The sequence below is a fragment of the Bidens hawaiensis genome, unplaced genomic scaffold (genome assembly GCF_021521415.1).
Source record: "Bidens hawaiensis isolate Kalapana, Puna unplaced genomic scaffold, B.hawaiensis_p1.1 tig00014370_1, whole genome shotgun sequence".
Lineage (NCBI taxonomy): Eukaryota > Viridiplantae > Streptophyta > Magnoliopsida > Asterales > Asteraceae > Bidens > Bidens hawaiensis.
In genome coordinates, this window is record NW_027492243.1 from 582,258 (window position 1) to 593,901 (window position 11,644).

Genomic DNA, 11,644 nt, shown 5'->3' on the forward strand with positions numbered 1-11,644 from the left:
GATCCTAAAAATCCCAATCCCGATCCCAATTGTCCCAAAACTTTGTACCCGTACGGGTACCGAACTGCTTGTTTCGGTAAGTTACCTGCTACCATTTGCTCATCCCTATTCTTGGATGTGCTAACTGTTATGCCCCTTGCCTTTAAAAGCACGCAAACATTCGCTTATTGCTTTTGACTTCATTATCTGCATACCAGTTTTTTTTATGTTAAAATGTACTTTTTTCGTTATTATTGTTACCATATCAAATGCTGCCTTTATGCGTTGGTTGCCTTTGGAGGTGGTGTTATTGGTGGTAGTGCGAAGTTTGGTGTTGTGCTGCTAAGATCAAAGGTTGTTTCCGAACGTAGGGTCTCAAGGATTGAATCAATAACAAGAACACGGACAAAATAACGAACACACAATATAAAATAAAACTCGCTTTTATTATAATAAGGAAAATATAACTCAAAAACATAATACAAATAACTCTGATAGAATAAACTCTACTTGGTTATAATTTATATATAGAGAAACCCAACTTGGCAAGCAAGAAAACTAAATAACCCTAGTTATCAAATAACAGGCCTCCACCCCTTCTTATATAATTGGCATTTGGGCTGCCTCTCACCGGGCTCATTCAGGAATTACTCCGGGCCTTCATTCACCCCCTAATTTCTGGGTCATGATTAGGAAGGTCTTTAACTCCAAGCACTTTGCGCATCTCCTTGAACTTGATCCGTGCGAGTTCTGTCGTGAATATGCCGGCTTTTTAAACTTTACCACTAACGTGTTCAACTTTGATATCGTCATCTTCAGCACAATCCCGAATAAAATGAAACCGACATTTAATGTGTATCGTCCGACTATGAAAAACGGGATTCTTCACGAGCACTATAGCAGATATGTTGTCAACCTTCAACACAATCTTCTGTAATGACTGTCGAGTAATCTCTCCCAATAATTCTCGAAGCCATACGAGTTAACTTGCCGCTGCGGAGGCTGCCATGTTCTCGGCCTCGCACTAAGATAAGCCAACAGCGGTTTGTTTTTGTATACACCATGCAACGGGTGAATATCCGTAATAGAAAACATAACCCGTTTTCACACCCCAACCTACGGTGGAAATGCCTGGGCATGAGCTGATTGTTCACAGCTCAAAGGTACCATCATAAAATAAAAGTGACAATAACTATTAAGTTAATTATTTCATAAATAGTGCACACAATATTCAAGACATGACAAAATAGTTCAGACAAATAAACATAATCCCAAACAAAAACTTAAATAATAATTGTCTTCATTAAAACACTAAGGTCTTTTTAGGTGTTCAAACCTCAATCTTCAAGTCAACTGATAACCAGCATATGCGTGGAAAATACATAGAGTTTGTCAACATATAGTTGAGTGAGATTATCACCAGTTTTGCAATGACATAATATAATATGATAAATAAGCAAAACGTAATAAATTGCAGTAATGAAATCAAACTATGAGCAAATAAGGTGTTAGTTGACCATTGCCAATCGAATCGGGCGTTGGGTACCGTGACAGTCGTATGATCATACTATAAATGAGAATATGGTGGACCTCTCTGAATGCGTTAAAGTAAACAAATAAGCATGTAACAAGTACATTTAATCAATCACACATAATTACACGTTTGCTAGTTTGAGATATATAGATAATACGAAATACGAATAATACGCATATGTCCCCAAAAACTTGTGAAAATTCAGTAAAATAGGGAAATGACAAAACTCACCTTAAATAATAGGCAAGTGAATAAAAATAAGAATGAAATAAGCAAATCGTCCGTTAATGCATCAAATGAGATAACCCAACTAAACCTGAAACTTTGAGATAAGAAAATATGAGAAAAACCGAAATCATTGACGCTGGAATAATTCAAAACGGATGTTTAGAACTCCGGTTATGTTAAATTAAAGATTTAAGTGAGTAAGTACTGACCAGAATCCGAACAGCGAGTCGGAAGTCGGAACATCGTAGGCCCGGCCCAATGTAGTGGAGGCATAATCAGGCGTGGTGCAGTGTGCCCACCGTCTAACCACATATGAAAGGATCCCAACAAACATATACGATAGCCTGAGGGCCAGCGATTACCTTTGTTTATAAAGTTTTAGGGATACATAATCTCATGTAAACATTTCTAACACTCAATTTATAAAGTTTTCTTGTGAAGAGTTTAGACGTATTCACCTTTGTTCTTTGATCAGTATGTCTCACTGATTTATGCTCCTGGTTACCTCGGACCTATAGTACGATGATAATATTTTATAAATACTAGATCAACGATCTAGCTTCAGACCTTTAGTCTGTTTGTATAACCTTTACCATGATATTCATTTCTCTATAAAACATAAGGATCTTTAGTCCTTCTTTTGTTCATCATTTATACACTACGTTTCTTACGTATATATCGAGTTTCTTCTTTCATAAGAAACATTTATAAAATCTTCATATAAAGTAAAGAATGATATTTTATCTATAACCTTGTCTTATGAAATCTATATTTCACTTATTGTATAATCACGGTATGGGCTATATCTCCAACTAGGGTCTAAGCCATATATTAATAAAATAATTGGGCAGAATCCCTACCTTGTATAGCTTGTCTATATGAAATGCCTAGACTTGATGCGGGCAGCACTTCTACTTATCGGTGGGTAATCAAGGGAATAAACGAGTAACACTTCCTTTCCTTGCACGTATTACGAGAAATGAACGCCGGAACATCGGGATCGATGCACGAATATCGAGACAAGTATGTGTATAATAGTGAAGTGTGTTTGGGATGCCTCAAAGCAGAGCCCGACCTCCCTATTTATAGGGCTAAGTTTCTTACCCATCGCGTACCGCGTTGGGGTTTAAGGGGGATCCATCGCGTATCACGATGGATCTTTCCACCGCCTTTGATTATTATATTCCATCGTGTAACGCGATAGACTTTGGGTTGGTCATCGCGTATCACGACGCCGTCCATTAGGCTTGATGAATTGACATATAGGCTTGCCACGTATCGACACGCCACCCATTAGGCTTGATGTATTTCACATCCCTTTTTTTTTCTTAACATCTCTACCCTCCCTCTTCCTTACTATTTCCGGAAATAGCCAAACACGCTCAAGATCCGAGATTTCGGTTACACCAAAGTGATTTCCGCTAGCTTGGTGTGAGATCAATCTAAGAGCATTATTGTTAGATCCATTCTATGGACCTACACAAGGCTTAAATAAGTTGGTTGATTCCTAAAGTCTAGCAATTAGAGTTCGATTAGCTTAGCTATAGTTTATCCTACTAATACCCATCATCGCGTTGTGGTGATCGGTAGATCTTTTTGTAATCAAGTTATTAGCATATATTTCTTTGCTATCATAAAGGGTTTTAAGAGCTATCCGATTCTTTCTTGAGACTCATTCTGATTCATTTGATCAATTGACATATTTCCAAATAAGCGTTATAGCTCATTACAAAATCAACCAATGTTTTACGTCTAAATGTCTAATATATGTAATATAGCAGTGTTTAACTGAGGCATGAACAAAACATCGTAACTGTTAGATTTGTAGATGTGATATGAATTAGTGAAATCAAGTTAAATTGATATGATTGAAAAAAAAAGAAGAAAAAAAGACAATACTCAAAGAGGATTTTACTTTTTGTTGTTTTTCAATATTGTATATTTCTACTTGAAACATTTGTACTTGAAATATTTGTGCTGAGACTAGACCTAACTGTTAAAAATTAAATCTGGTACAAAGGAAATAGAATAGTGATTTTGTTATGATTTGTATCACTATGCAGTTTATTCATACATACTACAAAATTAATTAACACATAATAAAAAAAAAAAAAACTATAATGTACATGAAAGATTATGGAGTATAACCTAAACGTATTTAAGATGTTAAACCTTTTTATGATCACCTAGCTATCAGGTCCGAGTTTAAGATGTTAAAACCTTTTTACGATAACCTAGCTATCGGGTCCGAGTTCAAATTTCACATCACTATACGCTTTAATCGATCTAATTCTTATTGTTGATTCAGTTATGTATCGGTGGTTTTCTCTTGGCCGGCGAATAATCCATTCCGGTTATGTCTATGACATCTGGATACCTCTCTGAGACTACTTCTGTCTTCTCATGTTTGGAAGACACCAATGTTGTTGAAAATGTTTCCTCCTTTTCAACTAGCTCACGAGCAAACTTTAGGGCGGTTTTCGGGTCTTTCTCGTAGTTGATCTGTATATGAGAAATAACATTATTAATTAATCCAGAATTCTTTTTATTACTTCAATTACTTTTCTTTATATTTAGCTCATATCAAGAAAACATATATAGACTAACCTTGTCATTGGTGGTGGTAAAACTTGAAGATGCCATTTTTGCCTTAAGTTTTCTATTAATTATTCCTGCAAATTAAAAAAAATAACAAATTGCTTAATGACAGAGAACATTTAGTTTTATTATCTAATTATTTCTAACTATTACGGATTGAGTGTTCTTGGGTTGGTGGCCTAGTGGGAGAGACAAAGTCTCTTATGACACCCAAATTAAGTCCCGGGTTCGAGTCCCAGGATGTAAAAAGAAATTTGCTTTTTAAAAAAACTATTATGGATCGAGTGTTTAATTTGGAGAAAGATCTGTCAAGTATTATATATCATTTGATATGATTAGGGTTTGAACAATTAGATCGAAGTCGGATGAGACAGTTCTACAATGAAAAGCTTCTTTTGTTTTATATGATTAATAGTATGATCATTTGAACTAATCTACCTCATCTAACTACATAAACTAACTTAATTTCTACGGTTTTAATGGTGCCTAGGTAGGTGATGTATTGGGCCATAGTAATCCTCATGAATCTTTGGTAACTGGTGGTTATGAGATATATTAATCTTCTCTTCTTTATGATGGTTGGTACCTGATGAAAACTTGGTTGCCATGGCCGAACCATCGTCGTCTTGATTGCTTGATGAACTCTGAAATAACCGTAACCGAATGTTCAGAAGTGAAGGTAAAAAAAGATGTAGATTAATAACATAAAATCATAATGTATTAACCTTGGTTATGAGTTTTTGATGGTTGCTAGTTGGTATACTCAGTTTTTCCAGTCTTATACCTTCAAAGCATCAACAAATAATATATAATTTGTAAATGTTGTCTCCTCATGAGATTTGCATGCAGACATATAATTACCACATATATAAGTATAAACACATACTCATCACATCAAATACAAAACTAATTTTAACTAGAGGTACGACGTATAGGCATTGTTCGTATTGTTCTTGCAGTTTTTACTTAAAATTCGTGCTAGTATTGACATCTTAGGCAATAATAAAATTTACGTACTATAAAAGTCATGTTTTTTAAAACATTACCCGTTTCCATCATTAGTTTTCTATTTTATTTAAACCCAGGACGCTAACTACATAAAAAGGATAAAAAAGTGATCGAAGAAAATTAACCATAACATGAGCTTCATTTGTGCTTTATAACAAATGTATATACACATAATTATTCAAGTGGGTGCAGGAATTAAACATACCTTGAGCTTCATAAATGAAAATGGAGAAAACTAAGAGACTGAATATCAAAGAAGATTTCATTTTGTCGTTGAAATTAATATTATAATTTCCTTAAGTAAATGAAAGAGGAGAGGCTTAGATTGAAGTTGGATAAGTATTTGAAGGCTATATATATACACATATATGTGAGGCTTGGGACCCACATAATGTGGATGACCAATAAGGTTAATGTAATGTTTTATACTATTTTCTTAAATGGCCATCAAAGTTGTGAGTTCTAGTCATTATTCTTGCTATTTTAAGAATAGTTGTTTTTTAATAATCATCTTTAGCATTAAGGCTAATGAAACATTAACATATATATTATTCGTTGTTCAAAATTTGAAGGTTTTTAGCTCAAGAAAGAGGGTTAGCTAATCTTGGTTGTTTTAATTAAAAGTGATGCATATATCAACTATTATCAAAACTATAAATAAATTAGTAAATTCAAGCATGCATTAATCCTGTTATTTTATTTGTTTTATTAATATTCAATAATCTAATAAATAACTAAATGTTTCACTTAACTACATATCAATCTAGATATTACATTTTATCAAACATGAAGAGATATGCAACTTGAGTTCGATTGAAAAGGTCATTGCTGAGGAAGGGGGACAGAAGTGTCCTCACATAAATGTAGGGTTTCTATTTTCTTGAAACTGATCTTTCTTTATCAGCATGACAAATGCTTGGAAGGGCCATCTAATTTCCTTATTTAATTATCCTTGTAGGGTATGATAACCCTTAAAAAGGTGATTTTTCAAATATCCCTGCTAGGTTTATTTTACTTTATCAAGTTTACATGAATTATACTTTACAAGAAAAAAAAAGTTCCTGATTTCATAAATATTTTGCTCAACTTAAGGTGTCCATATAATCTATAGAGGATTCAGGACTCGATCCCTTGACCTCATATTGGTTACACCGATGTGTATAATTGTTTGTAACTTATGCATGTGAAATTGAACTTGACGTGAATCTGTTTCACTTTTCCTAAGATTTTTATTTGTCGCTAGTTTTGTTTTTCAACTATAGTAAATATTGGGCAACCTTGTATCTGTCCAGTTGATGTGCTAACTTTGATCCTTTATGATTGACCATTTTCATGCAAGTTAACCATCTTCTTGATTAAAGTTGTCTTGTTTTATTGTGTACTCAATTCCCTCCCGTTTTAGATGATGAATCAAATCAAAGCTCTTGGCTCTAAAGTATGTATTGTCATGTGATAAGAATCTGTCCATATATCAGCCAAAATATAATAGGAAATATTTTTGTATCAACCAAATACATCATAAGCTTATACTTAAGTTATGTAAAAATTTTCTGTATCAACCAAGATTTGTTAATTAACAGTTTGAACTTTATTTAATTGCATTTTTTCCTTCAAACTTTAAAAAATATTATTTTCTCGATCAATAACTTATTTCTATAAGTTATCCTCTAACACTTATATTTGTTATATTTCTTTCAACAATTTCTTAATTAATACACCTAATTTTTTATTATAAAAAATATTTTATGTTGATTTGAGACATAGGTTAACTTGTCAAAGATTAAAGGGTTTAGTGTCATATGACGGTCTGCTATATCACATGCATCTGTCTATAGTGGCCAAGATCATCCTAATTATTGACTTATACACATTAAAGTTTTGAGGGGACAACTACACGAGGTAGGAAGTGTCGTTTTAATTATAATTCCTGTCTAATTTCATGGAACAATGAAATTAATATCAACGTGAATTACATGTGGCAAATTCATGTTCACATATATGCAAATTGCTTCTTATCATTGCCGAAGCAGGGTTGGACCCCTCATGAGATCACATATATATGTGCCAATATGGTTGTTATATGTGTTAATTTCATGTTCATATATATGCATAGTCGTTCGAGAGTAAAACTGTCAATTGTTTTTTGAACGGCAAAAATTTTATTAAAAGAATCATGATTGGTATAAGAAACTAGACAGAGGGATACTTGATTCAAAAAAGTGACCTTTAAAAATAGTAAAAACTTCCCAAGTATTCTGAGTACACCCAACGCTCCAGTCAACTGCCTAGGATCTGTCTAATGAATGTTGCAACTTTATTTTCCATGTTAATGTAACATGCATAGGTAAGTTAACGAGGACTGGAACTGACATAATTAAAACCATAAAGTTCCCAAATAAAAAATTCAGATAGAAGTGATTGAAGTTTACTAAATACTCGTGGCCCACATGCACGTGATTGACCATTAAAAACAACTCAACAAGAAAAGTAAATTGAAGAGGTAGGTCTCAGCAGAGCCCAGTTGGACCCGCAAGACTCACCTCAAAGAGGGACGTCTGCGCAGTTGAACCCGCAAGACTCACCTTCAACAGGGACGTCTGCGCAAAGGCTAAACTCGCAAGACTCACCTTGAAGAGACGTCTGCACAGAAACCAACTGGATCCGCATGACCCACCATGCTCAGAGACGTGACGTTCTTACGCGCAGTACGCAAGCTGTTCCCGCAGGAAAAGCCTCCCAATGGTCGACGTACTCCGCCTGTTCCCGCAGCAACGGATACTAGCCATCAGGGAAGGCTACCCGCGCAGCAAGGCTACACGCACAAGGCACTTAAATCTTAAATAATTCAGTAATGTCACCTGAAGAAGGAGTGAGCAAGCCGGGAACACTCCCGCACAAAGCCGGGAACACTCCCGCACAAATGAGCCAGTCCGTACGATACTGGAGGATCTTTTGTACTGTACATGACGAGGTATGGACAAAAGATCTGACCAAAGATACGACAGCTCACTGACAACAGTATGACGAGCAGCACGCTCTTGTACTGTATGTCACTATCAGCCGCTGCCTACTCACCAACCTGTCGGAGGACGTGCATAGCCTGCAGTTGGTGGAACAGGAATAGTACACAGCCGGCCTGGTCACTATCAGCCGCTGCCTACCCACCAACCACCAGCATGGCACGTGCGTAGCCCACAGTTGGCAGAACAGGAATACTGTTCAGCCGGCTGTACCTGCTTGGAAACCTACCTTCGGCTATAAATACTCCAACACCTTGGAATGGTATGGACACATTACATTACCTTATCACATCTTATATTTTCTAGCAATCTCTTAATATACACTTATATTCAAGAGCAATCTAGTCTGATTCTCACGCCGGAGGGTGGTCACAAGGAGGTACCCCCCCCTCTAAGTGACGAGCTCACGGTGTCTGTTTTGCAGGTCACCAGAAGAACCATCTTTGCCGGACATAACCCCTCGTGGGAAACATCTATTTAACCCCCAGATTATCCGTAATCTGCCCGGGGTCAATTAGTGTTTCTTCATTGGCGCCATCCGTGCATAAAAGCTAGAACTAATTCATTCAGTTTTTTCAAACTTCTGGAAAGATGGTTAAGGTTACTCCGTTGCCAAAGCCAGCGGGTGACCAAGAAATCCCGGTAATTACAACCCCAGCTACTGGGAGGAACACCGGCGAGCACACAAATTTTACGAACACTACCCCGGTTACTCAAGCCGGGGCAAGTGCAGTAAATTTTGCGAACACTACCCCGGTTACCCGAGCCGGGGCAAGTGCAGTAAACAATCCTTCACTGGGATTCACCAATACCCAGTTGGAGAGACAACAGACGAGGCTCGCCCGAACACTCGATCAAGTTAAAGCGTGGGCCGAAGCACGTCAGAAGGAATTCCAAGCTGAGTTGGATGAACGCTTGCGTTCACTCCAACAGGCTGACGAATTCGGAAGCACTCAACAGCTCAACATGAGCAATGAGTGCGAGTACTTGGACGATAATTCGGAGGAATCCGACACCGACGCAAACCCTCGCCATAGGGCGAAAAGGAAGCGTAAGGAAACGGACTTCCAACCGAGAAGGAATTTTGGAGAAACCTTCAAACCAAAAAACGCGGGTGGAAACCCACGTGACTTCTCTAAAACCTTCAGACCAACCGCTGCAAATGCGGGAACCTCCAAGTTTGCAAGGGACATTGCGGAAGCAATCGCCCCAAGAAGTGCCAAACAGATGTCCAACATCGGCACTTATGATGGTATATCCGACCCAGACGATCATTTGAACAGATTCATAGCGGGGGCAACCGTCAGCAACTGGACGGAACCCACGTGGTGTTATATGTTCCAGATGACGCTGGTTGGAGCAGCCAGAGCGTGGTTCAACCGTCTACCGGTCCACCACATCTACGATTGGGCAGACTTCCAACAGAAGTTTAGCCAACACTTCAGCCAACAAAGAAAGTATACCGAAGAGCAATGGACAATCCTCAATTGCATTCGAGAGGAAGATGAATCTTTGCTAGACTTCATCACTCGCTTCAACTCAAAGAAGCTAAGTCTGGGTAGTATTTGCGAAGATCTTGTTCGCGCTGCTTTCATCCAGGGCACAAAAGACCCAGAGCTCATCCGCACCTTAACGGGTAAAGATGGCATGCCATCCACATGGGATGCCATCATGACAGCAGCTAAACGCTTCGCGGAAACGGAAAAGCAACTGGGTAGAGATCTTCCCCAGAGCACAAACCTCTACACCCAGAAAACAAGAGAAAACAATGTCCTTACCGCCCGACTAAACAAAAAGAGGAAGCTAGGCATTTGGCAGTCAAGGGTAAACTTTGACACCTCATCCGGCTCGCACCCTCGGTTAGGCGGAAAGGATAACATGCCGTCGTCAAACCGGAACTCCAGATGGACGCCACTCACCAAAAGCGTCACCGAGATATTCGACACCGAGAGACTCCCATGGCCAAAGGCTCCAATAATCCGAGAGCGTCACAACGCTGATCAGAGCATATTCTGTGACTTCCACAGGACAAGAGGCCACAACACCGAGGAATGCGTAGACTTGAAGGACATCGTCGAAGCATTTTTCAGAGATGGGACGCTCACGCACCTCGTGGCGTAATGAACGCTGAGCAGGCTAATGCGTGTAGAACCCCAGTTGGGGAAAACACGAATAAAACTGCAGCTTCAATGTCGGAGACTACATACTGCGTAAACAACGAGATTCCGAACCAAGTGCGTATCGGCTCGAAAGGCTCGATGACACTCCCAAGAACATGGAAGGGAGCTCAATTACACAGTCTGCATGTAGATCAATTCCAAACTTGTAAAAGAAAAGGCCCAGAGCCACTTCTAATGGAAATGATTCTCCTTATCACATTGACGCTGATGGTCTTACATTTATACTTAATGAACTTTCCACACTGATATGCCGGTCTTTACCGCATACATAAGTGGGAAAACAAGTCGTTGCATGTGGAAGGCGGCAAAACCCGCATAAACACAGAACGACAAATTTCTAAAGAAAATATAAGGAAAGCCTTCACGCAGGTCAGTCATAGGTAAAGTTTGATCATCCTACTAAATGAAAGTGCCGGTCCTAACCGCACAAATCATAATAGAGGACACCGAACTAACCTATTGACAACGGCACGTCGAACGATTAATTTATTCAAAACACTGATCCCGGTTTTCACCGCATAAATAAGTGTGAAGAAATCGTTGCGTGTGGAAAGCGGCAAAACCCGCATAAACACAAAAAACGACAAACCTTCACGCAGGTCAGTCATAGGTGAAGTTCGGTCATCCCACTAAATGAAAGTGCCGGGCCTAACAGCACAAATCATGATAGAGGAAACTGAACTTTAACCTATTGACAACCGCGCGTCGAACGGTTAACTTATTCAGAACACTTAGAAAATATCTTCAAGGAAAAAATGAGGAAAACCTCCACGCAGGTCAGATATAGGTAAAGTTTAGCCATCCTACTAAGTGCAAGTGACGGTCTTACCCGCACAATCACGAAAGAGGAAGCAAAACTTTAACCTATTATCTGCCACGTTGATAGGTTAACTTATTCAAAGTACTTAAGAAATTGCTAAGTTAAACTAAAGTATGCACAAGCGAATCATATATTGTTTATGCGGCAAAACAAGTGCCAAATTAAACTATAATATGCATGAGCAAGTCGTATAACGTTTATAAAGCAAGAGTGACGGTCCTACCCGCACAAAGGATTTACATTCCATAAAAATTCAAGTATTACAAGAATGGCCGGG

The 11,644-nt window shown here is 38.2% G+C and overlaps 1 protein-coding gene across 2 annotated transcripts; it reads right to left on the reverse strand.

Moving 5' to 3' along the window:
* Positions 1–3,808: 3,808 nt before the first annotated feature.
* Positions 3,809–5,668, reverse strand: LOC143546510 (uncharacterized). 2 transcript variants are annotated; one of them, XR_013137599.1, is made up of 6 exons: positions 5,553–5,668; positions 5,065–5,123; positions 4,926–4,983; positions 4,349–4,413; positions 3,962–4,243; positions 3,899–3,913 (listed from the first exon to the last, which is right to left on the reverse strand). XR_013137599.1 is itself a non-coding variant. In XM_077038171.1 (5 exons), the coding sequence occupies exons 1-5, from the start codon at positions 5,611–5,613 to the stop codon at positions 4,046–4,048; spliced, it is 441 nt and encodes a 146-aa protein (XP_076894286.1). In that variant the 5' UTR covers positions 5,614–5,668; the 3' UTR covers positions 3,809–4,045. The 2 variants fall into 2 exon arrangements, 1 of the variants encoding a protein (XP_076894286.1); XM_077038171.1 differs by having other exon boundaries at positions 3,809–4,243.
* Positions 5,669–11,644: the final 5,976 nt, after the last annotated feature.

What these genes read in the sequence shown, in the direction of transcription:
- LOC143546510 (XM_077038171.1), bottom strand. Translation starts at nt 5,613, where the DNA reads ATGAAATCTTCTTTGATATTCAGTCTCTTAGTTTTCTCCATTTTCATT. An exon ending in ATCAAAAACTCATAACCAAG is followed by an intron (nt 4,984 to 5,064) that starts GTTAATACATTA and finishes CGGTTATTTCAG; the next exon opens with AGTTCATCAAGCAATCAAGA. An exon ending in TTACCACCACCAATGACAAG is followed by an intron (nt 4,244 to 4,348) that starts GTTAGTCTATAT and finishes TCTCATATACAG; the next exon opens with ATCAACTACGAGAAAGACCC.